This window comes from Semicossyphus pulcher, unplaced genomic scaffold (genome assembly GCF_022749685.1).
Source record: "Semicossyphus pulcher isolate SPU_LCO1_2020_fin unplaced genomic scaffold, fSemPul1.0.p SCAF_6, whole genome shotgun sequence".
Taxonomy (NCBI): Eukaryota; Metazoa; Chordata; class Actinopteri; order Labriformes; family Labridae; genus Semicossyphus; species Semicossyphus pulcher.
The window spans coordinates 18,313,213-18,340,349 of NW_027211737.1; the positions used below are offsets into that span (position 1 = coordinate 18,313,213).

Genomic DNA, 27,137 nt, shown 5'->3' on the forward strand with positions numbered 1-27,137 from the left:
TCAAAGTCTGTTTTCACTGTGGTCATACAGATTGTCATTCCTGTTTATAGCTGGTAGTTAGCGCCCTCGTCTGGCAGTGTATAAAAATATTTGTTCTTGGAAATAGATGAGGAAGTTGTCTTTGAAGGATTTTAGTTTAGAGGCAAAGACAATCACTTATTCTTCCTGTGGGTGCCAAGAAAACAAGCAAGCTCAAACTGTGACTCTCTACTACTTGACAAAAGTATGGGCAAACCTTAAAATTAAAATTTCGACCAATGAGGCTGTTTATTAATCTGACATTCTTCCATGTTCTTACTAGAGGGGACCCTATGCTTACTTGAAGGACCAACAGGATATCACAATGGACAGTGACTTAGAAATATCCTGTGTAGCTGCCTCTAAAATGCTGTCCACTGAAGATAATATAGCTCAATGAAGCTAGCAGACTCATAATTTTATATTGTTGAGTTATTGTGACTTTAGCTATGCTTGAACTACAACAGTGTCTTGAATGTCATTATGTAGTTGTGCTAAGAATGTATGCCTTCATTATTTTTCTAATGTTTGTTGAAATACGCAATGTTCAATGTCAGCCAGTCATATCATAAAGTGCTAACGTTAGCTCTAGCTCATATCATTCATAAGGCACTTGTCACGCTTAAAAAGCTCTATCAAATTACCGCCATATTTAACAGGTGTGACTATTTTGTAATTTCATTACATTTAAAAATGACGAATATATCGGCTGTATTGTCAAATGTGTTGGTCAGAAATATGTGGTTATCAGTAACGAAGTCGTTAGCTAGCTGCCGTTAGCTAAAGACCTAGCTAGCATAACACGATATTAACGGTGCTAATTTAGCTTCAATCAACGGGCCTCTTTATCAGCTCCCACATCCTCTGTCCGCCAACACCTCACCACACCGGAGCATAGTTTGTGTTCACCGAGGACTCAACACTGACCTCCCCCGCCGTCGTGGTTGCTGTGCTGGCGGTGGATGCGGCGCTCGGGGTCGGGGACCGCTGCAGAGTAACCAACGCCATGGCTGGAAGCTGAGGATGCACCGGCCGGCCGCTGGGCCTGGTGAGCTGCTAGCTACTCGGCTAACGGTTCATACAACTGATGGATGGAGGGAGGGAGAGGTGCCTGGTTATCCTGCATGCAGGGCTGTGTGTTCAGGAAGTGCTGCCTTCATGGCCCAGTCCATCCTGATAGCAATTTCTTTCTGCCATAATATAGTGATGAAATAATAATTACTAAACAATAGTGCCAGCTGTGTTAGTTAAGACAATACATTAATTGTAATAATAATGATGCTTCTCTCCTTGAACATGGGTATGCACCAAGATTTGTGTTTGAATACACAGTATGACTATGCATGTGCCTGTGTGCACATGGGTATACTGTATTTGTGGTACCTGTCGTTTTCTATATTTGTACAATGTATCCTCTGACTTAAAAATATATATTAATTATTAATATCCTATGGACTGATATGTAATTACTACTAGTTATTATTTGTTTTGTTTCATTTTCTCTCGCTTTAAATTTATCCGTGTCTTCTCTTTTTCTTATTTTGATCATCTCATTTCCATTTTTTTAATTGGTTTTTATTTTTATCATTATTATTGCTATTGTTACTATTACTATTATTTTTGATATTGTCTTTTTTTATGTCATACCTTAAAATACTAATAAAAAAAATTACTAAACAATAATAAGGTACTGCAATGTCATTATATCTTTAAAAAGGTTATTTTAGACTAAGAGGACTATTAAGAGTAGAAATAAAAGAAACATCATACACACATGTATGATTTTATAAACAAAAGTAAGATATAAGTATTACATATAGCAGAAAAATAAGACTCAATGCTGTTACAGTGTCATGAAGATATGAAAAAGTAACCCCAAAAAATAACCAGCAAAAAGAAAACTTGGCTAATGATAATAACTAGAACATATCTGAATAAACCTGAAGTGTTGCTGCTACAAACTTGTACTTTGTACTAGCATTAGACGAAGTGATACTCCTTTTATCGCTGGCAGTTTATGAATTCTAGTTGCATCAGTGCTTCCATAGCAACAGCAGTCATTTAGAAGTAAATTGGCCATAATCACAGTGGTGATAAATGTTACTTAGACTTAGACTTAGACTTAGACTCAACTTTATTGATCCCTTTGGGATGACTCCCTCTGGGAAATTCAGTGGAAACATTATGAAAAGGGCTGTGTCAGAGGTGCCAGTGTAGACATTATACAGCACCTGTGCACTTTAATGTGGTCCAGGGTTCATTGATTCAGTAAATAACCTGTGTGGTTTTGGTTTGCTGGCTCTGTATGAAAAGAGCTGTGACAGAAAGAAAGTGAAGTGGTGTGAAATGCAATGATAACAATGTGTTTCACAGGCAGCCATGTTGATTATTTATGACATAATACAAAACAATAAGTTAAAGTGTGATTTGATTATTTTAATAATAATTTAAATTGTGTCCTTGTTCTATTAATAAGATATGTAGTCTAATACAAAAATGTGCATGTCGTAGATGTCCTGAATTTGTCCCAACATTGTTACTGCCAGGCATTAAAAACACATGCAGTGTGTCCATTGGGTGGTCAAAGCGTTAATACAATATGCTTAGAATTAAACTGTTAAAATATTTTAAAAATTATATAATTTTTCTTCCCTGTTCAATCCCCACTGAAGTCCCCCCAGGTACAAGAAGTAGGCCTTCCCAATTCAAAACATTTTTGGTGTCAATGAGTACATGACCGCGAATATACTGTATGGTGAAAAGGAGAGAGACAGGTCACGTGGTTTCTGAGTTTAACTTAGAGTGATAATGATACGTCTTGGTTATATATTTGTGCTGTGAAACATAGATCCCAGACCGTCATGCACATGGCTTTACATGGCTGTGACAGATCCTGGAAGAGGACTTGCTGCTGACTCCGCCCCGCGCCCGCCCATGTGACAACTGGACTAGAGCTTGCGTGTAAGTTGTGTGACAGACTTCCAACAACTGCTGGAGAAGTCCCCGAACTCTAGTCTTCAGGTAAAGCAAAACATTTTAGAAACAATATAGATTCAGTTGTGTTTGATCAGCCTATATCTACCATATTAGCTGATTCTGTTCGGTTTTGCAGCTTTGACATTTTTTCGGATCAGCGATTTGCTAAGAAATGTTTTCGCTCTCTTACATAAGATACTACTCTCCAATAAAAGAGTGTCTACATGCAAAAGTTTAACTCGAATGTAGTTCATGATTCATCCAACCCTGTAATATAACTTAGATAGTTGTCCAGCACATTTACACAGTGTAGCCTAATATTTAAGTCCTTGGAAACTTGTTGATTTCTGATTATTGATTGTTTGCTATTTTACTTTTCTACTCATTTTTTTGATGCTTAATAAAAGAATACTTATAATAATAATGATCATTCTAATGCATATTTTGATTGTGTTTGTTTACTCTTTTTATTCAATCACATCCAATGTAGTGAATAAGAATGCAAAACAACAGAGATCCAAATTGTCATGTGATAGTGTTACATATGGGATGCCTCTGTGGATGAGTGAGTCTCAGATGTGAATGTGTTTTGTCTCATGTGAATCCAGACATGCGGGTGGCAGTGATTGGAGCTGGAGTCATTGGCCTGTCAACAGCACAAAGCATCTATGAGCAGTATCACTCCATCGTCAAGCCGCTGACCATTGAGGTGTACGCAGACCGCTTCACTCCACTGACCACCAGTGATGGAGCCGCTGGCTTTTGGCAACCATATCTCTACGATGACGGCAAAGTCCAGGAGACGTGAGTGCCTTCTTTTTAACCCTCTTTTTATTTTCAACTGTATCTGCACAAAACATTTCAGTGCTGTTTTTGTCCTTGTGTTTAGCAAATGGAATAAGGAGACGTTTGACTACTTGCTGAGCTGCCTCAATTCACCAGAGTCCATAAAAATGGGTATTTTCCTTCAGTCTGGATACAACCTCTTCAGTGAAACAACCCCAGTGAGTAGAGCGCTGTCCTGCACAGTGAATCTGACACCAGAGATAAGATTTAACCATTTGTGAAGAACTTTTACAACCCAGAGCAAAGTCACAGAAATGTAGTTAAACTATTACTTGAGATAACTTATTCTTAATTTTATCACATACCAGTGTAATGTCTGTTACAGTTCGTTTGTATTCAGCCTGACTGAAAGTGAAGCTTTGTTCAGAGGCACAAACATGGCTGCCTGCTGTTGTTGGCACACAATAACAGAGAGAGGCCTCGCCAAGGGTTTAAACTCAGAATCAGGGGTTAATTGGGATTCTGTATTGTCCCTGACAGGAATGTTTAACACATAATTTCCTTGTCGGTGATTGCAGGATCCTTCATTTAAAGATACTGTCCTGGGCTTCAGACACATCACAGCGCAAGAACTGCAGATGTTCCCAGGATACACGTAGGTTCCAAACTTCCATGGAAGCAAACACAGAGCCCTTTCTACATGGGATTACAGCAAGACTTTCAATAGCTCATTCTGCTTTAAAAAGACTAAAGAATAACAATATTAACACATTTAATATACTGTACATCTCCCAAATAATCAGGTAATAAATACTTAGAAAGATTCCCCTTGCTTTGCTATGTGAATAGCAAATTTAGTTCCTCTGCATTATTGATGATTGTATGATCTAGTCATGTTCTCCTAAATGATTAAACAATAAATTCCCAAATAAAAGATATAAATATGATTGAATGGATAGTTCTGTGTCACCAGCTCTCTCTAACACACCTGTCTCTTCCAGTTATGGTTGGTTCAACACAGCTCTCATGGTGGAGGGTAAGACATACTTACCTTGGCTGATGGATTGGTGAGTGATCAGATAGCAACATCTGTCCAAAACTGTTAACCATTAACTATATTAGAGATAGACCGATATGGTTTTTGAATATGAATTTTGAATAATACAAACTCCAACTCTTAACTTTGTTTAAATGCCTTTAAGCATATGTTTATTAAAAAAACAAACAAAAAGCGCAGGGAGTTCCCAGGGTCAGCAGCATCTCTTGTAAAGTTAACTGAAAATTTAAATAAGTAACTTCCTGAAGTTTTATAAAGTAAATAAAACAAAGTTAAATAAAATTTTAAAAACTCTTATCGGCCGTCAGATTAAAAAAAATAAAAAAAATAGGCCGATGCGGATATGCGTCAAAATGCCGAATATCGGCACCGATAATCGGTCTATCCCTAAACTATATACTGTATTTACCATTTCATAGTGCTCTCTGACACATGCACCCTTTTAGAGGACTTAAATAATCCCATAGTACAAGGTAAAAGAGATAGAGAGGTACACCATGCATTGTGCAGCTACTAGATGGTAAATAGTAGTTACCTTTTATGTTGTTTAGGATACCTGGGGGGGTTTTCTAGTGCTCATAATATTAATCTGTTTTTTGTTCTGCTCATTCTCAGGTTGCAAAAAAGGGGTGTGAAATTTTATCAAAGGAAAATAGAGTCCTTTAAGGAGGTCAGTGAAGGCTTTTCAATATCATAGTTGCTATAATGATATCCTTTGTCATATTTATCTGTTACAATGCTTCCTTGTACTTAGCTGGCAGACAGTGGGGCAGATGTGATAATAAACTGCACTGGGTTGAGATCAGGAGAGCTCCAGCCTGACCCTGAGCTCAAACCAGGCCGGGGTCAGATTTTGAAGGTGAGAGGGAATATGTTCATAAGTCTGGAAATAAAGCTATAAAGGACGTGTGGAAACAGTGGATGAAGCTTGTGGTTTGTTTTTTTCCCAGGTGGACGCTCCATGGCTGAAGCATTGGATTCTTACCCATGACTTTAAAACAGGAGTCTACAATTCACCGTACATCATTCCAGGGTAGATACCTTCTCTCAGAGTACTTTGCATTTGGCATGACTGTTTTTGTCACATGAAAGCAGAAGTTGTTTTCACCTCTGTGTCTGTAGGAGTCGTCTGGTGACAGTGGGTGGAGTTTTCCAGCTCGGAAACTGGAGTGAACAGAACAACTCCATCGACCATAAGAATATCTGGGAGGGCGCCTGCGAGGTTCAGCCGAGTCTCAAGGTGAAATGATATGAAAAATCTTGTGTAAGAGGCCATAAAAAGGCTGTTGCTGCTGTGATTAATTATTTACAGTCAGTCTTCTGAAGTGCTTCTGTATTGAACATTTTGCTTCTGAGATATTTAGAGTGCTCTGTAATTCAGGCTCAAACACTTCAGTGACAGGAATCTATTTGGTGGCAAAATACCAAAATCTGAATGCACACATGCTCAAACAACACACTGGTTTTCATGTAAACAAAGAAATCTGAAAGTGATTTTTAATATACAGTATATTTCCTGCAAACAAACTTGAGACCGATCTGTCTTGTTTTCTAACTGCAGCATGCCAGGATAGTAGAGGACTGGTCGGGCCTCAGGCCTGTTCGCAACAAAGTCCGTCTGGAGAGGGAAACCATCCAGTCTGGTGAAGCTCCAATAGAGGTAAACTTTACCAGCCAAGCAATACCTCAGACCTACCTTTGGTCTATGAACTCTGAAAATATTTTGGCTTTCATTCAGGTAATACACAACTACGGCCACGGAGGGTTCGGACTCACCATTCACAGAGGCTGCGCCCTGGAGGCAGCGAGGCTCTTCGGTACGATCGTGGAGCAGATAGGCAAAGGTCCAAAAGCTCGCTTGTGAATTTGTGTAGAAGTGATCAGTACACTCCTCCAGTATCATATACCTTTGGGGCAGTGGTTCTCAAACTTTTTCTGTCAAGCCCCCCTTTGGAGAAAGAAAAATGTCCACAGCACCCCACAGTTTGAGAATCACTGCTTTGGGGTAATAATACCACTTTAAAACAAATGTAATGTATGTCTAACTTGAAAGAAGAGACATTAAATCTCTTTCATTCAGCACGCTGTTTGGTAATAAACAACATGAATCCGGTGCTCTTTTTGAAAGATTATTTACTACAGTATCATACACATTTACATCCAGTGTGTTGACAGGAATCAGTGCACACAGACACTTAATGCAGCACTATATCAAACACTGGCAGGGCAAGAGTCACCTCGCGGGACCTGCACTAGTTAATCTCCTTTGTTTTTTTTTTGCTCAATGTGTTAACAGTAGAATCCGACTGGGCAAAGTCCGTCATCACATCACCTTTGTTACTAACAAAAGCAAAGACAACAACTAAACCAAGTATTGGTACATTATTTACAAAGGGACAGAATGTAACATCCTGCTAAATGGTCCTATATGCATGTGTGCAAGAGATGTAGCCATGTTTATAGGTCGCAACACCACATCCTCATGTAATTGATCATTTTTTAAACTATGTGACTCGTACTGACTCGGTGACATCCTTTTTGGCTGATAGAAATACTCTGATTTAGATTCCCTAATAACATAAATGATGTCGTCCTTAAACTGCAGCACGCTCTCTCAGTTGTGCTGTAATTATGACATATTGTTGACTGTGTGATGCAGCTCATATTATTATGCTTTGATGAAGGCTTCAGCTGATCTGTCAGCTCGTTGTAGACATGATGACCAAATAAGGATCGAGACTTGAAGTGGTATTTTCATTATTAATAGAGTAATACCTGCCTTTCCCTTGTTTCTTTAGCAGAAAACAGCTAACGTCCATGTAAAATGTGAAACAATACTTACACATGACAAAAAGCAAACATTCAACACAAGTTTAAAAAGGGTGCTTCATGTATACGAGAAAGTCAGTTACTTAATGTGCAACACGTCCTTCACTACCTAGACCCGAGACTTATTTAAAGTTCTGTTGATTTGATGATGTCGAACTGTTTTTCCGCTCTGATGCACTTTTTTTTATAAAGCTGAGTTTGCAGTGTATTTTAACACGTTCATGTTCTTCCTCATCTACATGTCATTTGCCAGGATGTTAAAAGATGCAGCTTTGTCATGGGGTTAAAACCATGTCCCTACACACAGACAGAACTGGTCATTTTAAGGCTCTTTGAAAAGAAGTTAGTCAGTGGCAAAATTGTGACAGCAATGGTGGCTGAAGACTATATAATAATGGTAATATACTATTGTGCTGCCCGGCTCTCTGAAGCCACTGTGGTGCCTAAACTGAGGAGTCTTAGGATGGGGCAGGAGTTGGACACGGAAAGCTGCTGGAGCTTTTTCTGCCTCTCCTGGCCTCTTCTCCTCATCACGGTCGCCTCTCTCGGTTGCACAGCGTGTCCTCAGCCCTGCGAGCCGGAGCTGGACTGAGGGATTCCCTCTGAGCTGCGAGAGGGAGCCCGGCCCACCATCTCTTGGCCCCACTCGCGGTGGCTGGACTCCTGCAGGCCCCGGCCGGTCGTCTCGATCGGCAGTGCGCAGGAGGCGACGGCGGCTAGGAGGCAGCAGCAGCAGTAGACGGAGAGAGCCAGGTACACGGATGACTCCAGCATCACCTGCAGGAGGGAGGTGATGACCAAAGAGTTCATCGCTTTCCTGTGTTGTGATGTATTTAGATAAGAAAACTGAAAGATGGGTGTTACCTGTGCAACAAAAGGTGTAATGAGGGCTCCCACTCTGGCCATCCCACTGCTAGTTCCCAGACCCAAAGCCCTGGTGGCCGTTGGGTAAACCTACAGAGTTCACAAAACACTGAGGAGGCTGATCTGAGCTAGTATAATAACTGTTGTTCGTGTGTTGTTTATCTGGTTGTATATTTTACCTCTGGAGTGTACACATATGCAGCCTGAAAGCCTCCTGCGATGAAAGCTCTGGCGATGAATATCAACACCGTCATGGAGGCTCTGCAACAGAGGAACCAGATATTCTGCAAAAACGGATCCACAGTTTCATGTTTAACATGCTCACCAGTCTCCATCTCACCTGCCAACACAACCATAGAGGGGGATGATGCACATGGAGAAGATGAAGAAGCACAGCGCCATGGTCTTCCTCCTTCCCAGGCGATCAATGGCCCAGAGTGTCACCAGCAGTCCTACGGAAAGTTACATGTAAAATATGTTGGTTTGGTTTAGTCTTTATATTACAGTTATCACACAGATAAACACAGAAGTCATTTATTGGCGTTTCCTGGGAGTTTTTGTCAGTGAGCCAGCAGGGCCCTAAATGTATTGTAGCCATCATTAATGTAGCTATTAAGTCATTGCCATATGTTTTCCACAAGACAGATCTATTACGTGTTTTACAGTAATTATGAAGAACTACTTAAAAGCTGTTCTACTTAAAGCTCCTGTGACGAGTTTTTCGCTGGTTATGAAACAGACTGAAAAAAATTCTGATGACTCTATATGAGCTACAAAAGCAAACCAGACCATCAGCAACAAGACTGATGATTTCTATACGGTAATTTTTAATGTCAGACGAACTGAGTGATACATATGACTGTTAAAGAAAGCAGGATAAGATTTAGAATCACCACTTAAGCATGTACAGGACAAACTCAGCAAAGACAAAAGAGGTACGGCTTTGTACACAGGGGGCGCCAAAATCAACACAAACCAAAAGTTCCTCATAGCAGCTTTAACTGATCTGTACCTGAAATACTACTTGAACTATTGTAATCACAGCTGTAATAATAACAGATATTTAGCATAATTATGACATTTATTTATAACACAGTAATAGGTGCAGCTTCTTTTATGCATTCACTTGACAATTATCCTGTAGTCAATAATATCAAGGCCTTTTTCTTAGTATCAAGAAAAAAATGTTATGCCAATGTTTAGTTATGTAGGTAAAATGAAGTGATTACGTAGAATAATAATCTTGAAGATTTCCATGTAAATAAATGTCTGTTCAGTCACTATCTGTCGCCGAATGAGGTAACACAATGGTGATTGAGCCTATGGTCAACTGGTGAAAGCCTTTGCATTTGTAGTATATAGTATTATTATGGACTGGGGGTCTGGTGAGGCTTTAGTGGAAAAAATCACAAGTGGCGCCCAGTTAGTGACGCGTTTTCCATCAGCCAGCAGTGGTTGGTCTGCCAGAGAGGGTAGGCGGAGCTAAGCTGCTGCTTTTCCAGTCTCTGCAAGTGTTGCGAGTAAACAGTAATCTACTATGGCTGAACAAACAAAGAAACGATCGATGACTACAGATACAACTTCAAAAATAAGTGAAAATCCAAAGAAAAAGAAACAAATTTCAACGCTCAGATGAAAGCAAACTAAGAAGGAAAGCGACCGTCAGCGAGGAAAATCATGAGTTACAACCATGACAGAGGGAGCCAGCTGTCGAGTTGTACTCCCACAATTACCGTACGTTGCTATTAGCACGCGCCCAAGAGAACGAAATTAAAATCTCCGAGATTGTTAGTTTATTGATGATTTGTCACTTTAGGAAACATATTATTATTTTATAAAAATATACATATATATATACATTGAATGAGTTTGAGAAGACAGAGAAGGAAGTGATGCGTACCTGGGAATTCAGATAAGGTGGTCCACAGCAGGTCTTTGTAGTCATCAGAGTTCAGATATTTACACTCCAAGCTGCATGGGAGGTCCATCTTATTACTTTTGGACACTAGAGGGAGACATTAAACAACAGAGAAGGAGAGAGTTCACACCCAGCAGCGGCTCCGTCTTCGAGGCCTCTGTTTTGCTCCTTCAAAATCACACAGTATTAACATATAGACCCTTTTTTGACTAGTCATAGTGGAAAGAGCACAGGTGTAACTAATAACATGACCCTGTTCCAGCCATCGTTAAGGTTATCAGCTACACCTGTGTCTTTCCTGCTGAGGCATGTCAAATGTTTCACATGAAAACTGAGCTCCATTGTCTCTTTTATCAGTGTGCCAAATTAAAATGAGTGTGTGTCCTTGAGTGTGTGAGGGGCGTCTGTTGGTGCTGGAGCAGTGACTCACTTCCACATGCTCCTCCCTCCTGAAACAGCTCTGTAGTGAGCAGCACCAGCCCGTAATAGGAGAAGGCATTCGCAAACCTGAAGGGCAGAGATGCACGCTGAAACAATGTTTGTTCACATGAAGTGATTGAGGAATAAAAGTCAGTGACTAATGACTGGCATTATCATTTACTTCACTTACCAGATAAACCACAGCAGAACTGTGGTCCAGCGAAAGTGTGATGAAAATAAGTCTCTGATCTTACCGCGGTCCTCCTACATAAAAGAACAGACATAGAAATAATTGCAGCGAACATAAAGGGAGCTCCTGTGTTCTGCAAAAACAGGCTCTTACCTGTCTGGCAGCGATTAGTTTCCCCAGCGGCATCGGAGCCCCGTTCTCTGTAGCAATGCGCTTCAGTGTGGCCAGAGCTTTTTCCTGGTTCCCTGTCAGCACGTCGTACCGAGCACTCTCTGGTAGCCACTGATCCCAACCCCCCAAAAACAATATCCATTGTTAAGCTTTAGCCTTACATGTTGTAGCACATTTCAGGACTGATAACATGGTACTCACAAAGCACAGGAAGGCAAAGATAAAGAGAGGAATGGTGGAGAGGCCGAGCAGCCAGCGCCAGCCTAGAGTGGGCATCACCAGGATTGCCAAGAGGACCTCAAACACAGTGCCCAGGGCCCAGAATATCTGCAAGGCAAAATCTAATGACATCTTGCAAGCAAAATAGAGCATTGCAGTGCCGTGCAGTTATGGCTGCATTCGTCATCTTAGAGTTCCATTAACAATTTTTCTAGTTGAATGAGTGAGATGGTAGCACAGCTTTGTTGATACCTCAATCAGCAAGATGCACGTGGCTCTGGACTTCATGGGCAGAAATTCAGCATACAGCGTCACCCTAATAAAGAGGAACATTTCACAGTTAATCCTAACTCAAATCATGAATCACAGTGCTGTTCTTTAAGAGAGACAAAAGCCAGTTACTCACGACTGCGGTGCTCCTCCAATGCCAAAGCCCACCAGCGCTCGCAGGACGAGGATCCACCCATAAATGGGCGCAAATGCGCTCATCAGGCCGTAGAACATAGTCCACAGTACGCTCATCTTCAGACCCTGTGTGTGCGTACAATCAACACATAACAAGCTGCTAAATAAATGATGGTGATCTGATGAGGCTCTTCTGTAAAGTGTCTGATTCAGATCACTTTCTTTTACACAACTCAAAACCTAAAGGATAAAGAAACAAAGAAAATGTCCACATCAAACTGTCTTCTTTAGAACTTACTGTCTTTCTGCCGTATCTGTCAGATATGTTTCCCCAGAGAGAGGAGCTGATCATCATCCCAATGAACACTGCCTGCACAGATGAACAAAAGATGGATAAGTGGATGTTGCAGAGGGTATAATTTGTCTTCATATAGCGGATATCAGGCACATCCTGTCATGCGTATTTTCTTTCCAACTGAGTGCTACATTTTAATTAGATTATCTCATGAACTGTGGATGTAGTATTTATTATATTTCTATTAACTGGCAGCATTTAAAAACGTGTGCACTATTCAAGGTCTTTTCTATCTTTCTTAAATCATTAGTGATCCAACTGTTTTCCAAAAGAACTGTTTTCCGACCAATCCCTGAGCACTTAATCAATTAGTATCAGTCGTGCTGCACTGCAAGCACTTTACAGACATTAGAGTATGTCTACCGATGTAAGCAGTGCCACCTCCAGGCTGGGCAGTCTCCATTCACAGTGCAGCTGTGGGGCTAAGATGCTGAGGATCATCATCTCCATAGCATCAGCCATCTGAGCAAACAGAGGAAGCAGACACAAACAAGATACAAGTGTTTACTGGAAAGCACGCACAAACACACAGTGTGACAGTGTGTGGAGTATTTTCAATGAGGTGCAGCTCTCACCCAGGACAGGCCAGTGAGGATGGAGAGCTTCCACTGAAATGTCCCAAAGCCAATGGCCTCTACGGCATCTTCTACCATGAACGTGTCTGAGGGAACAAACGATGTAGAACTATTTTAATTAGCATGTGCAATCGTGTTCTGCTTCTACAGGGAGCCTTTAAGAGCATGTCATTCTTTCTTACAAAATGGTAAGGCCTGTGACATCATCAGCCTGAGTTAAAAGCTGTTGGTTTGTAGCACCTCTACATGCTCCTGAATATGATTTTAAAGTAAAGCTTGAAACAACATATTTAGTTTAATATCTCGTATCCGATATTACTTCTGAGACTTCAGGTGCGTTCTTGACCTTCTTGGCAGATATAAAAGGTTATAAGTTGGCTGATGGAAGGGAAATAGTGAGTTGTTATAAAAGTCTAGGGGCAAATAGGTGAATAAAGTCGCATATGTAAAACAAGCCCTGCAGTACTGTACCATCGGTTGGGTTGGCGAACTCCCGGGGCACAGGAGCTCCGTCTGCGAGAGCCACAGACTCCAGATCAGTCTGCTCTGCGATCTTGATAACCTGATCTCTGTTCTCGCCGTCATCCTCGGACCGTGTGCTCTCACCTGTGCGGCGGAAGCGGACAACACTACAAAAAAGAAGATAATTTTTTAAGGACTAACATCTCTACAGTAGCTGGTCAAAAGAGTTTCTTAGACTACTGCCAGGAGGGCAAAGCAGAGTACAAATGAGAGTCAGAAACTGTTGCCTAGGTGATATGAGCTTTTTCTGGCAGTGATTTTGTAAATTGGTGGTAATAGCATCCTATGGGTGAACCATGTCAGGGCAACTGACAGCTCTGTGCACTGCACTTTACTGTTTGGCTGGCTTCAAAAGCTTGAACACCCAAAGATAAGCATGTTTTGTACAGATGGAAGGTGTAATCTTCTCCCACATGTAGATAAGTAGATGGTTAATTAAGGAGGAAACACTATAAGAGAACTTGGAGAGTGCCAGTGAGGTCTTAATCACTGTAATTACATAACATAGCCTACTTGCAATGGCAAGTGTGTGTGCTGCAGATGAGTTTGTGAGATGTTCAGTGACTATAATCTTCATTTTCAGCCACTTTAGAAAGAAAAACATGTGAGTCAATACATCCTGCAATACCGTCTGTAACAATCTTTTCTGTACTTCGTTTTTATAACTGGAATTCATTTACAAGTGCTTAATCCAAATCTTTATATCAAACTTCAATATTTTATGAGTTTTTGCGATTGCAATTTTGAAATTATTTTGTATTCTGGTAAGAAAACTAACCAATATATACATAACTATTTCAGTGTATGTCTTTAAGATGATGGCCAGGCTGGACTTGTGCTGGCCAGCCTTTAGCTTAATGAATGTACAGCAGGGTGGAAATAAATCACATTAGGCACTGAGTCATGACAGCAAAGCTGATCAGCTTAGAAATCACAACAAACCCGCTTCTTATGAATAAATTATGTCAAAACAGTCTTTTTAGGAAAATGCTCTGACTGTAAACAAATGGCAGCACCAGCTTGTCTGAACATGCTAAGATGTCTTCTTATTCTAAGATCCTTTTTTGTGTAATATAACCGGATAGATGCTGTTAAATGACTGCTACCTCTGAAGAATGCCAGGGTATTTATGTGGTAGCAAGCTAATCAAACAAACACGATGCGAAGCCGTCAGAGGGCGACGCGTCGGGCAAACATGGTGTCACGGTCTGAAAATAAACTGAATAAAAAAACACAGGGCGTTGATGTGCAGAGTGATTTCTACTCACGGCAGCTGTCTCAGTTGGAACAGATCATCGTCCATTTTGGTGTTTACTGACTGTCGCTCTGTTTGGCCTCATCGCCGTTCACATTATCACGACGAGCAGCGATTTCAGCACCAAGGAGAGCGACCTGCTCCGGGTGTCCGCCGACAGCCAATGAGAGGCCGCCCTGCGCGACTCACAGCACGAGACACAAAGAGGGAGAGTGGGTAGGATGAGCTCAGGAGGATCTGACACTACAAGACTGCTGATTACTATGGTCATACACATGCTGTATCAGGAAAAACCACTTGATGCAAATAAGGTGTGATCTACTTGACGAGTAGTTAAGTTATATTTAGAAACACCAATAAACCTGTCATATTTGAATGATAATGTAATATGTAATCAGATTTGAGATTATCAACGACATTTTTTATTGGCTTTTTTTTTTTCAAAGATAGTTAAAACTGCAACTTCCGTAGTACTTTGCAAAACACAAAGGCAATTTAAATAGCTTAATATATTGGGAAGTGCAAAACATCAAACTTAAAAAACTTTAAACATCAAACTCAAAAAGAAAAAAACGTCCATAATGTATTAGCATATTTTCTAATGTAAATGTACATAAAATAGCCTTAAAATGTAATTGTAAATGCTACTTAAATAACTACAAAATTGCATAAGAGTAAAAATAATTTCAGTTATGTAAACAATAATAACAAACTTTAGAGGAAATTGACTAAGATCCATTAAATGAACAAAATTTGGATTTTACAGAGAAATTTAGATTTGACCTTTTCATTACAAAATTCTATATTCACTTCATGTAAAGGTAATTAAATATCCATGCAATATTCGACGGAAAATATCTTTGAATTTAATTAAATAAAGAATGAAAGTACAATTATTAATTTCGACGCAGTTAAAACACAGCATATTTTAAGACAGAAATCACCTTCAAATGTAAACAAATTGAAAATATACAAGTGTTTAAGCTTCTGATTTAAAGAAATACCATCTACATCTAGATTGAACTTTGTATTTATATCCGATTGAGAAGGTTGTGACCATAGACTGTATAAATAAACTGTGACTGAGGATAATTCACATCATAAATGTGCGCAGCAAACATTTGAGTAGTCGGAGTGTAAACAGTGAACACCTCGGTACGCTCCTCTGCGAGTCCGTCCTGAAACACGCCACCAAAGACGGGAGTTCTGCAATGAAAGAAGGATGTTGTGGTGCAGACCAGAGAGCTCTGATAAGCTTATTGGGGAGTACCTTGGCACTGGACCCATAGTCAGGTAAAACCTATCACGCTGGCAAACAACAATTTAAGCGTATTTAGTGCACTGGGACGGGATAAAAGTGGGTCATGACGCTGCCATATGTTTGACCCAAAGTGAAACATGCGCAGACAGACACGGAGTTCGGTTTAACGTTATGAACTGCTAAAGAAGATACACTCCAAAGATAATGTTAGTTGTATTTCAAGATAACAGCTTGGATATTTGATGATGGAGGCGACGTAGTACACATGGGGCAGCCTAACCTTGCAGCTGTCGGTAAGTTAGCTTAAACTTGGCTAAGGCTAGCATGTCCACTGTTTGCTAATGACAGTGTGAGCTGCTTCGTGGTCACACAATGGCACTGTGGGGGTGGGTAGTATCATGATCATGTTGCGCTGAAGCTCACTAACAAAATAACAAAATAACATTTGAAAGCTTGCTAACTGTAGCACTAGCTACAAGAGGCTAACTTGGAGGAGGCTTTGATTGATCAAAGTCGTGTCAGGTCTGTTTACAGATAATCGGCTCAGTGGTAAATTGATTACATTATTAATGCATTTAGTTTGCTTTAGTTGACACGTTGTTTGTGTCTTAAGGGGATATAGAGCCTTAAGTCGTGGTAAATAGAAGAACAAAACGCAATGACAAGTGTGTCCTAAAGACCTTAATCCGTTTACAACCTAACCACTACATGCTTATTCAATTATATTGTAATTATAGTATCCGGACAAAGGTGTTAGACACATTAAATAAGGAGGAAACACGACTAAGTAACGTCATCATTAACAAAAGTTATGTTTGATTGTGTTTTACTGTTACCATCTTCTGTTGTTTCTAACTGTCTTTTCTTATTTACTCCCCTCCATATTTCAAAATAAGCACTGTGCTTCATTACATTATTTTGTTTTTTATTTAGAAACAAGATGATAAAAAACTGGGGTGTCATTGGTGGGATAGCTGCTGCGATTGCAGCTGGAGTATACGTTTTGTGGGGCCCGATTACAGAGAGGAAGAAGAGAAAAAGAGGTAAGAATTAGTCTGACAATGTGACACACAGATTACATGGAGAGCACTTATTGTTAAGCAGTTATTTATGATGACTAATGTTTTCTTTCAGGTATGGTTCCTGGTCTGTTGAACTTAGGGAACACCTGCTTCCTGAATTCGTTGCTTCAGGGTTTGGCGGCATGTCCGTCCTTCATCGGGTGGCTGGAGAAGTTCTCTGAATCACCTATGATCCAGGCGTGCAAAGACAACCAGCTGTCATCAACGCTGCTTCAGCTTCTCAAAGGTATAAAAAACAAGTGTGTACAAGAGAGTGTAGTTGACATGCAGTGTTGATTCATATTTTCAACATAGTTGATGTCTGTTTCTGCACTGACAGCTCTGTCCAGTGATGAGCCGGGGGAGGAAGATGTGCTTGATGCTGGGTGCCTCCTGGATGTTCTCCGACTGTACCGGTGGCACATCAGCTCATTTGAAGAACAGGTTAGTCTGTGATACTGCTGAGTAGTATTTTGTTTGTGATGTTTGTTGTAGTGCTTAATTCATGTCTTAAAAATTGTGTGTTTGTGGTGTTCCCTCCTCTCAGGATGCGCATGAACTTTTTCATGTCCTAACATCTTCTCTGGAGGAGGAGCGGGATCGACAACCCAAAGTCACTAACTTTTTTGACATGCAGTCTCTGGAGGTAAGTTATCATCTCTTTACTTTAATACTCAAACTGCACACAAGTATCTGTTGCATGCTGATGCCCAGTCCAGTAATCTTCTCGAAAAGACACATCTGGTCCTGCTCTCACAGATATTTTGTGTATGTGTTTAAACCAGAGTCTCCCTGAACAAGAAGTTAAAACTATGACCTGCAGAAGTCGAGGTAAGGAGACAGAGAAATAATTGAGCCTGAATATCAACCATGGAGGAAAATATTTCATCTGCATTTTTTTAACTTTTTTCGCAGCCCCTCTTCATCCCATACCGAGTTCTTGGAAGTGTCAGCATCCTTTTCATGGTCGCTTAACAAGCAACATGTCATGCAAGCGCTGCGAACAACAAGTGAGTTTGTTTGTTTTTTGCCAGGGAAGTGAATGGCAAGTTTGTTTGTGTTATTCACCTATCTACTTTAACGCAGTGATTTTCATGTCCGCTTTGCTTTTTTTCAGAGTCCTGTGCGGTATGACTCATTCGAGAGCCTTTCCCTATCCATTCCTTTACCTCAGTGGGTAAGTCAGGAACACATGAATATTTTTATAGTATCCCTACTTAACGAAAACCTCTTTGTTGTTCTGTTTGTCATGATATGATCTGTGTTTGTCCTCAGGGTCGACCTATCTCTCTAGATAATTGCCTTCAGCATTTCATCTCCTCAGAAACCATCAAAGAGGTGGAGTGTGAAAACTGCACCAAGGTACGTTAAGATTTCTGGCGTTCGTTTGGTTGAATATGTAATTAACTGAACTACTGACAAGAAACACTTGTGACAAACGAAACGTAAACTACATTTATTTATGGCTGGTATATTTTACACCAGAAAAGCCTACTTGTTTCTTTTCAAAGATCTTTTTCAAAACTAATATTGTTTTTTTTTTTTCCTCAGCTTCAACAAGGGACCACAGTAAAAGGGCAAGTTCTGGAAAACCAGAGGACAACATTTGTTAAACAGCTTAAACTGGGAAAGGTAACTGTTGAGTCACAATCAGCTTGTTAATATGGCCTAATTGTTATCCAATTTAGGGAGTTAAATCTGATTGTAAAATGTTATGTCGATCAAAACTTTACAGATGTTGCAAAAGTTTATGCTATGTTTGTTTGCTCTGCTAGCTTCCCCAGTGCCTCTGCATCCATTTACAAAGACTGACGTGGTCCAGTGAAGGAACCCCCATCAAAAGACAGGAGCACGTGCAGTTCACAGAGCATCTATCGATGGACAGATACAAACACAATGCTTCTACACAGAAAAGTCAGAGGATCAGATGCGCTCTAAAACCCATAACGGCAGAAAATTCAGATGATTCAAAGGAAAAGCCCACAGTCAATGGCGCTGGTGTGTTGGACTTGTCACTCTGTAATATATTTCTGCTACACATTGAGTTCATTTTTCATCATCAAATATTTGTGGTGTTGTGTTTTACAGATGCAGAACATCGTAACAACAACAACAAACCTTTTACCAATGGAACCTGTTCGTCTGTATTTCTTCACTCCCCTGGTGTAAACCCGCAGCTCAGCTTGACATTTGACTACAGGTAAACTTAATACCAAGGTGCAACAATACAAAGAGCTGTTTTCTCTCTTTTTTTGCACCCATCTGAATACGTCTTGATCATGCCGTCTTTCCTTGCAGTGCTGCAGAGTACCTTTTCCAGCTCACGGCCGTGCTGGTTCACCACGGTGACATGCACTCAGGACACTTCGTCACGTACCGCCGCAGCCCTTCCTCACCCCACAGCTCTTCACCCTTCTGCTCTCAGTGGCTGTGGGTGTCAGACGACTCTGTACGAAAAGCCAGCCTGCACGAGGTACTCTCCTCCAACGCTTACATGCTCTTCTACGAGAGAGTGCGCAGACCGAACCTCCCACAGTGCTTAGAGGAGTAACCAGAAGCTCACGACCTCGCAGCCTGACCGGCTTCTGCCTTTTCGGTTACAGTGCAGTTAACAACAGGTGGATATGACTATGTGACAATGAGACCAGAGACGAAAGCCATCCTAAGATTATTGTAGAGGTACGTTTGCATCATGGATCACAGCAACATCGTTGGATGAGGTGTTCTGAGATCAAACACACTATGCCTGCTGCACTGATTCAGGGATGAAGGCTCTCAATCCCAAAGATTATGGACCTGCAGGAGTTTAACTCAGATATTTCTGTAACACGTGTAACAATTTCTGTCATGTAACATTCTGGCTTCTATGGGAAGAAAAAACAGGAACACCTGACAATTAAGAGTACTCCAAGGCGAGAGCCCTTCAAAACATTGCTGAGGATTTTGGTGTTGGATTACTTAAAAAACGGTGTGTACGATTATTGAGATCTATTGGCAGGACGTATATTTTCACTCATTTCTTGAAAACCTTTAAGAATGATCTTTTTAAATCTACAGAGGGAGCTGGTCCTCTTGCATAGATCCACTGTGTTGCACCTTTTTATGGTAGCATAGTAGAATTGACAAGGCAGGTTCTTCTGCTGGCTTGGATGGAGGGGGAGGGGTGAACAGTCACAGTCACATCACTGCTAGATGCCATGAAATCTTACACACTCATTCTTTAAGGTGTTCCTGTTATTTAGTCCACTGTATATTACAGACACAGACAGAAGTAGCTGATTAGGAATCCTTGGAGATGTTACTTAGAAGTTGTTGCATATTATACAAAGTCAATAGGTAGATTTTACCTGAACTCTGGTTTCTCTATCGTCTAATCTAATTAGTCTAATTATTCCCACCAGTGTATGTGATCTGTATTGGAAATAACATTTTAATAGACATTGTTCATAAGAATAATTTGATAATTTTCTATGTTTCCAATAATCCTTACACTGTCATGATTTGCAGAGATGCACAGTTAAGGTTAAAGTGCCATGTGTCTTCTAATGCTCGAGATTTTTCACACACGAGTCGTGTGTGCTACAACTAATGTGAACGTGCAGTAATGATGCAGCAGAGCCTTTGGGCATGGTGTTGATGTGCAACAGTTAACGTGAACGATCTGCTTTAAGACTGCAGGTTGAAGCGAAAGATATCCTGATGTTTTAAACTCTGTCACTGACGACTGCCATTTTGCTCCAACCAAATCCAGAAAGTCTGATTGAGAAATTTGGCCTGGTGCAAAACTCCTGGTTAATGTTTGCAATTTGCACAAATGTATATTCATGTGAGATTGTGTGTTTTTTGTGTACAATCTGTAAAGGTGATTGTTTTCAGGTATTAAAAAAATAAAAGAAATGTGAACTCTGCAGCTGTTTTTTCTAAGCACAAGACCGCAGAGAGGTTCTGTGCACGCAGACATGCCGAAGATCAAGAGCCCGCTGTCTGAAGTGACCCAAACGCTGAATGTGTATTAGAGTATCTCAAAGCTGACTCAACATTTTTTCCTTATTGGAGGGTTTCAAACCACAGACTTCCACTGTAGAGAAAAGGAACATGTTTCATTATGAATGAAATACATTATTTAAATTGATAAACACTCTTTACTGCTGAAGCTCTGCCTCACACGCAAATCTTTTCTCTTACGGAGCTCTTAAGCGTGTAAAGCCCTTGAGATTGGGCTGAACGCTCTGGAAAACACTGAGCTGACCTTGAAACATTTTTCGTCAAACTAATATTTCCATGGTCAAAAATAAACGTTGATGCTCGAACAATTATTTGAAAACCTTCAAAACAATAAAACTGTTAAGTGCCCTCAGACGAGGATGGTTCTGTTAGGCAGGCCCCTATCTAATACATGAACAGAAACTGAGACTGATTTGATTACTTAGTCCATCTACCATGCATCATCTAACAGAGGATAACTCTCCTTTTGATATAAACCTCATAATCAATGCTTGATCTTTTTCTTTGTGTCCAGCAGGATGCGTCTGAAGGTGAGGTTGATGCGAGGCACAGTAATCTTCTTGCGGGCAGGTACGCTGTGGTACCAGAAAGTGTTGGTCGGAGAGTTCATGAGGAGCAGGCTTCCATGGGCGAGCTCCAGCTTCACGGGTTCAATTTGTCGGCGGCTCTGTTTCCCCCGAGCATCTCTGTGTCTGAATACAAAGTCTCGAGCCGCTCCCAGAGAGACAGAGGCGATAGGACAGAGGGGGTCCAGCTCCCTCTCGTCATCACGATGCTCACCCATGTGATCCTGGCCATCTTTGTAGCTGATGGAGAGAAGGAAGCTTTCAGCAGAGAAAAAACAATCACACATGACATTTAGAAATGTGAATTCTTACCGGTTGACTAGAACAAAATTAAATGTTTGTCCAGTTGTGTTCGTGACAGCATCCCGAATGTATTCCAAGGTGGGAGTCCATTGGCAGGCTAAATGTGTCATCCCAGAATAAGTGTAGGTAACACCTGCATCTCCGTATGTGGCCTTTTTTCTCGGTACACTGTACACCTTTCCAAACACCTGGACCGTTGCTTTTTCTCCTGCAACAAAAACATCCACAGCTGTTAGAACTACGCTGCAACTTCTGCTCATAACTATACAGAAAAGGCTTGATGTTGTACCTGTTGAATACACCACCTCCTCCTCCAGCTGCTTAAAAAGTTGGTCTGCCTCCTCTTTAGAGAACAGCAGAGCATAATCACAGTCCAGTCCCTCTGCCTCTACTTTCTGCCAGGGAACAGGGTGAGAGAACTCTGCATGTTCGTCCTCCTCGTCCTCCTCCTGCTTCACCCCATCATCACTCTCCAGTTTGATCTTCTTCTTTGGACTTTGTGAATCATTGGTGCAGGAGCTGTGTTTCTTTCCCCTAACCACAAACTTTTCCATTGCAGTATTCTGCTGTCTGTGACACTTTGGGGAGCTCAACTTTAGGATCTGTTGATGGCGGCCTGGATGATGCAAAAAAATAAAATAAAATAATGAAACTTTTTGTCTAATTCCCTGAGCTCATGTTAACATATTAAAGTTCAAAATGTTAACGCTCCTTTGAGGAACTTTTGGTTTGTACCTCTCTGTATCTCTTCGCTGATTTTGTCCTGTGCATGCTTAAGTGGTGATTTTTTACAAAAAGTCTTATCCTGCTTTCTTTAATAGTCACATGTTTCACTCACTTTTAATTTCTGCCCTGGAAAATGTAAACAAAGGCAGCGTGCAGTTAATCGCTTCGTCTGACACCTACCCCCCACCAGCAGTTTCAGGCATTCAAAAAATAACTACATAGAAGTAATCAATCTTTGTCCCCGATGGTCTGGGTTGCTTTTGTAGGTCATATAGAGTAATCAGAACAAAATTCAGTCTGTTTCTCATTATGCCATTCAGAGACAAGCAGGAAATCCTCCCGTTTAAGAACACAGAACCATATATGGTGGGAGATTTTTGCTTTCAAAATAAGGCATTGGATTCTCAGATCAAATAGGTGACGATGAATTTCAGTTGATTGTCAACTTGATTAATCGACCAATTAATTCTAGCTGGAATACTGCAGGACATTAACATTGTACCTTAAAACAATAATATATAACATAATCACGAAAATGAGTTAACTAAATGTATTTTCTGATGTGTGCTGAATGCTTTACCAGCCACGAACTGTAGAAAACACCTGGCAGCAGTTTGCCGTGAACAGCGCTTAGCTCATTATCATAACTCTGCTGTCGTCACTTTGTTTTGGCGCGAATTACTTTAATCCCAGGAGTGACTTTTTCAGAGGAGCCCACCGCAGCTTTACTCCCGCGTTAGCAAATAAATTGAGTTAATATATTTACGGCAACTTACCGCCAAGGTGCTTTTCAAGAAAATGATTGGACAGAAGACAATTAACTCGTTTTTTTCACCTGTCTCGAAAAAGAGAATCTGTGAGGATATAAATGAAGCGGAGGAGGATGCTAAAAACCCGGTGAGAGGAATTTCTTCTTCAGTTTGTCTAAAAACGAACATAAGCTACACAAGTAGTCTGCAATGTTAAAAGACAATGTATTCACAAACTACTTGTATTTTACTTGTAGTATTTCAAACAATTGGGGAATTGAACTTTCCCGAGACACGTTGAACGTAAATCAAGCTGCGTTCACAATCCCTGCTGTGTTCTTAAATGTTGTTTAAAGTGGTAGGCTACTCATTAGCTACAACAGCACGAGCATGTTTGTCCAACACCTAAGGCGGTTTCTAAAGCCAGTTTTACCTCCTGACGTACGCTTCTCATCAGCTCTGTATGTCACTCGATACACTAAAATTTTGCAGAAGAAGCAGAAGTCCTCGGCGTCGGAGCCGGAGCCGTCCAGCCCTCCTCCTACTCCTCTCTCCCCGGAGCAGCTCGACAGGATCGCCCGCAACAAGAAGGCGGCGCTGGAGAAACTCGCTTCCGCACAAACACCTCCAGGGTTCGGGCAGAGCTGGAGAAATGGACTGTCGGCAGAGTTTAAAAAGCCCTACTTCAAACAGGTGAGAGGAAAAGTCACAAACGTCACGTGGTGTCTCTGTTGTTTTGAACTCTTTAAATGACTTCACATCTCTGCCACAGCTTATGAGTTTTGTTTCTGAAGAGAGGAAACGCCACACAGTGTACCCACCGGCTGAACATGTCTTCACCTGGACTCAGATGTGTGACATCCGAGATGTAAGTTTAACTGCACTGTCCTCACCTGTGAGACTGTCCTGACACAAGAGTGTGAAGCATTGCATAGCGACCAGTCCACGATATGACAGAAGACTTACAGGATAGGATAGGCACGTTAATGTCATTGCATAAAAGAATACAACGAAACTTTGTTGTGTTAACTTTGTTATTAACTCATGACAAAAGCTAGCCAGTAGGCAAAAAATAATGCTATTAATTGTTGCAAGGTCCATTTCAGTCTTCCTCCTCTGAATGCCTGAGGAAACAAGTAGCCTTCTTTCAGTATAGAGGGGCATTAAATCAAAGATCAAACATGATCTACAAGTCTGACGTTTTACACTGAATTTACCAACACTTTAATTAATTGAATTGTGGCTGGCAGGCTGACAATTTCTGTTTTATTACAGTTAATTTGTAGAAATCTGACCCATCTTTTATTGTCCTTGGTCATAGTCGTTGTAGCACACGTTGACAAACTTATTTCACATTCTCGGACATGCTTAACAAGCCCTCTGATAATGTAGGTTTAGTGTCACAGAACTGTCTGCTTTCTTCAGAAACGATAGTTAAATGTATAATCTGAAGTGTCCCTTAGTTTGACTGTCATTGCCCCAGTCGGCTCACTGTCCGATCTGCTCCAATTCCAGGTCAAAGTGGTGATTCTTGGCCAGGATCCATACCATGGTCCGAATCAAGCCCATGGATTGTGCTTCAGTGTTAAAAGACCAGTGCATCCTCCACCCAGGTTAAAACCTATGTCTTACAGTGCTTTTTAAACCCATGCCTGTGAATATTCTGTTGTCTGACTTTAAATCTGATAGTGACATTTTAATAACATTCTTGATAAATGATTTTTCAAGTTTGGAGAACATGTACAAAGAACTGCTGTCGGACATTGACGGCTTTCAGCACCCTAGACACGGAGATCTAACTGGATGGGCCGCACAAGGTGATTATTTAAAAAGCAGTCTGTTGTTTTTAAGCCCAACTTAACAACTTTAAAAACATTACATTTTCTTTCCGACTGGGAACTCACTCATCAGGTGTGTTGTTGCTGAACGCTGTGTTGACCGTCCGAGCACACCAGGCCAACTCCCACAAAGACAAAGGCTGGGAGACGTTCACTGACGCTGTGGTGCACTGGCTCAGCAACAACCTGGAAGGCCTCGTCTTCATGCTGTGGGGATCATATGCTCAGAAGAAAGGAGCCGCTATTGACAGGGTGGGTCTACTCTGCTGGTTTATTCAAACATTTAAAACCAAAAGCTTTTTATTTTGTTCTTGAATCTAAGATTGTGTTCTGGTTGTTGGTAGAAACGGCACCACGTCCTGCAGGCCGTGCATCCCTCTCCTCTGTCTGCTCATCGAGGATTTTTTGGCTGCAGACATTTCTCGAAGGCCAACGAGCTGCTACAACAATCCGGAAAATCTCCTGTGAACTGGAACGCACTTTAAATTGTTCTGCAAGCATGTTGTTAACCTTTGGAGCAGAGTCCCACCTATAAGCTTCCTCAGTTTGCTGTTGTTAGCAATAGAATAAAAAGAGATTTGGACTTCTCTGTTATGTTTGTGTTGTTCACTGAATTCTCATAAAAACTATTTTCACTAACTGTTATAAATGTTTTTATCATCAGCACCTATCAGTTTCAGCATTGTAAATATGTTTTTATTTGTTTTTTTACTTTTATATTGAAATATTTGTTCTATTAAAGTCGTTTCAAAATGTGAATGTTGTATATTTGTCTGTACATTCTCATCGCAGCCTACAAATGGACTTTCTCTGAGGCTGAGACAGTCAATTTACACTTTGCCATTAAAAATAAAATTTGACATTTAGAAGAAAACCTTAAATAACAAAGGAAACATTGACATTCAAGCACTTTTAATGGAAATCATTTCACGTTACTTTTTTTAGTGGAACTTTTTTCAATGCTGCATTTTATTTTCAGTACTCAAATCTGAAGTCACGGCCCTGCCTCCAAAAAGTCTTCACATGTAAAACAAGTATAGAGGCTGCCCATGGGTAGCTGCAGAGTGTCTATCATTTTGTGTATAATGAGGGCACCAACACAATTGTAAACATTAAAAGAAACGTATGCGCTCTGCTAAAGAAAAATACAAGGAAAAAAAATAACCAGGAAAGGTACTTTGGAAGTAAAATAATTGTTGAAACAGAAACAAACTTAAAGAGCGCTGCTAAGTCATGTTTTGACTGATACCTTTTTATTATTGGTTGGAACTTGTTTTTATTGACATTGTTTCAAAAATAATTCAGTTTTACACCATTTTCCATCTTTTACACATTTTAAAAATATATAAGAGCAAACCGTAAAAAGAGAAAATTCAATCCAATTTAAGTGTAAACAAGCAAACAATTAAAAAAATGTAGGTAAAGACATGTAGCAGACCAACAAAATGTTTACATCACATTCTTTCTAGTTGGTGACAGTGGTAGGGAATTAATTAAACAGATTATTTACACTAAAATAACTGGGAAGTATAGAATCCATGAAACTCAATATGACGACTTGCATCTTTACAGAAAAGACAGAAGAGATGGACAGAAGAAGGAAGATGGTCATGATAGCTGGTATCAGTCATGTTAAATGCTGTAATCAAAGACAAAGGATTGCAATTATTCTAATGCACGCAGCAATGGTCAGCTGATCAGTCATGTGAGTTTAATGTTGCTAAGTCTGAACTGATTTGGTAAATGCGTTTCACCATCCTGTTTAGTGGATCAACTTTCTATAACGTCAAAAACACTTCAACACAGAGCTCATTTAAATATTGTAGAGAAGAAACAGATAACCTCTTCACTCTCTACCAAACTATGTTGTTGACTTTGCAGTCAAAACGGACTCAGAAAAATGATTTCTCAAGCTCCAAACTTTGGGTTTCGCTGTATCAGGAGACAGCGTTGATCACCGATTTATATTCCTTTAAGGTAAGGTCAAATGGAAAGCTGTCATGTGATTTGTTGCAATAGTTCATTGGCTGACAAATCAACCCCCTCATCAGTTGCCAGAGTTGCCAGG

General features: G+C 40.5%; 5 protein-coding genes across 6 annotated transcripts; 3 read left to right on the forward strand and 2 right to left on the reverse strand.

Annotated features, from left to right (window-relative positions):
* Nucleotides 1-3,586: 3,586 nt before the first annotated feature.
* Nucleotides 3,587-6,944, forward strand: LOC138609824 (D-amino-acid oxidase-like). Its single transcript, XM_069682483.1, has 10 exons — nucleotides 3,587-3,798; nucleotides 3,884-3,998; nucleotides 4,359-4,435; nucleotides 4,782-4,847; nucleotides 5,453-5,507; nucleotides 5,592-5,696; nucleotides 5,788-5,870; nucleotides 5,960-6,077; nucleotides 6,399-6,497; nucleotides 6,576-6,944. The coding sequence occupies exons 1-10, from the start codon at nucleotides 3,605-3,607 to the stop codon at nucleotides 6,699-6,701; spliced, it is 1,038 nt and encodes a 345-aa protein (XP_069538584.1). The 5' UTR covers nucleotides 3,587-3,604; the 3' UTR covers nucleotides 6,702-6,944.
* svopa (SV2 related protein a) lies at nucleotides 6,897-14,663 on the reverse strand. The gene is made up of 16 exons (XM_069682478.1): nucleotides 14,574-14,663; nucleotides 13,255-13,412; nucleotides 12,784-12,869; nucleotides 12,572-12,670; nucleotides 12,152-12,223; nucleotides 11,855-11,979; nucleotides 11,701-11,764; nucleotides 11,431-11,556; nucleotides 11,212-11,340; nucleotides 11,059-11,132; nucleotides 10,879-10,955; nucleotides 10,431-10,535; nucleotides 8,871-8,982; nucleotides 8,710-8,791; nucleotides 8,531-8,620; nucleotides 6,897-8,443 (listed from the first exon to the last, which is right to left on the reverse strand). Exons 1-16 carry the CDS (start codon nucleotides 14,606-14,608, stop codon nucleotides 8,231-8,233), a joined length of 1,647 nt encoding a protein of 548 aa, XP_069538579.1. The 5' UTR covers nucleotides 14,609-14,663; the 3' UTR covers nucleotides 6,897-8,230.
* Nucleotides 14,664-15,779: 1,116 nt separating this feature from the next.
* On the forward strand, nucleotides 15,780-20,784 carry LOC138609820 (ubiquitin carboxyl-terminal hydrolase 30-like). The gene is made up of 13 exons (XM_069682479.1): nucleotides 15,780-15,853; nucleotides 16,755-16,864; nucleotides 16,956-17,129; nucleotides 17,223-17,326; nucleotides 17,430-17,528; nucleotides 17,668-17,713; nucleotides 17,798-17,892; nucleotides 18,000-18,059; nucleotides 18,158-18,244; nucleotides 18,434-18,514; nucleotides 18,658-18,880; nucleotides 18,971-19,082; nucleotides 19,181-20,784. The coding sequence occupies exons 1-13, from the start codon at nucleotides 15,783-15,785 to the stop codon at nucleotides 19,431-19,433; spliced, it is 1,515 nt and encodes a 504-aa protein (XP_069538580.1). The 5' UTR covers nucleotides 15,780-15,782; the 3' UTR covers nucleotides 19,434-20,784.
* On the reverse strand, nucleotides 20,282-23,777 carry alkbh2 (alkB homolog 2, alpha-ketoglutarate dependent dioxygenase). The gene is made up of 4 exons (XM_069682482.1): nucleotides 23,665-23,777; nucleotides 22,046-22,372; nucleotides 21,766-21,964; nucleotides 20,282-21,693 (listed from the first exon to the last, which is right to left on the reverse strand). Exons 2-4 carry the CDS (start codon nucleotides 22,308-22,310, stop codon nucleotides 21,372-21,374), a joined length of 786 nt encoding a protein of 261 aa, XP_069538583.1. The 5' UTR covers nucleotides 22,311-22,372; nucleotides 23,665-23,777; the 3' UTR covers nucleotides 20,282-21,371.
* On the forward strand, nucleotides 23,254-25,743 carry unga (uracil DNA glycosylase a). Of its 2 annotated transcripts, XM_069682481.1 has the most exons (7): nucleotides 23,254-23,379; nucleotides 23,724-23,924; nucleotides 24,004-24,099; nucleotides 24,747-24,844; nucleotides 24,960-25,048; nucleotides 25,143-25,321; nucleotides 25,414-25,743. In XM_069682481.1, exons 1-7 carry the CDS (start codon nucleotides 23,281-23,283, stop codon nucleotides 25,552-25,554), a joined length of 903 nt encoding a protein of 300 aa, XP_069538582.1. In that variant the 5' UTR covers nucleotides 23,254-23,280; the 3' UTR covers nucleotides 25,555-25,743. The 2 variants fall into 2 exon arrangements, with proteins under 2 accessions (XP_069538582.1, XP_069538581.1); XM_069682480.1 differs by lacking the exon at nucleotides 23,254-23,379 and having other exon boundaries at nucleotides 23,620-23,924.
* Nucleotides 25,744-27,137: the final 1,394 nt, after the last annotated feature.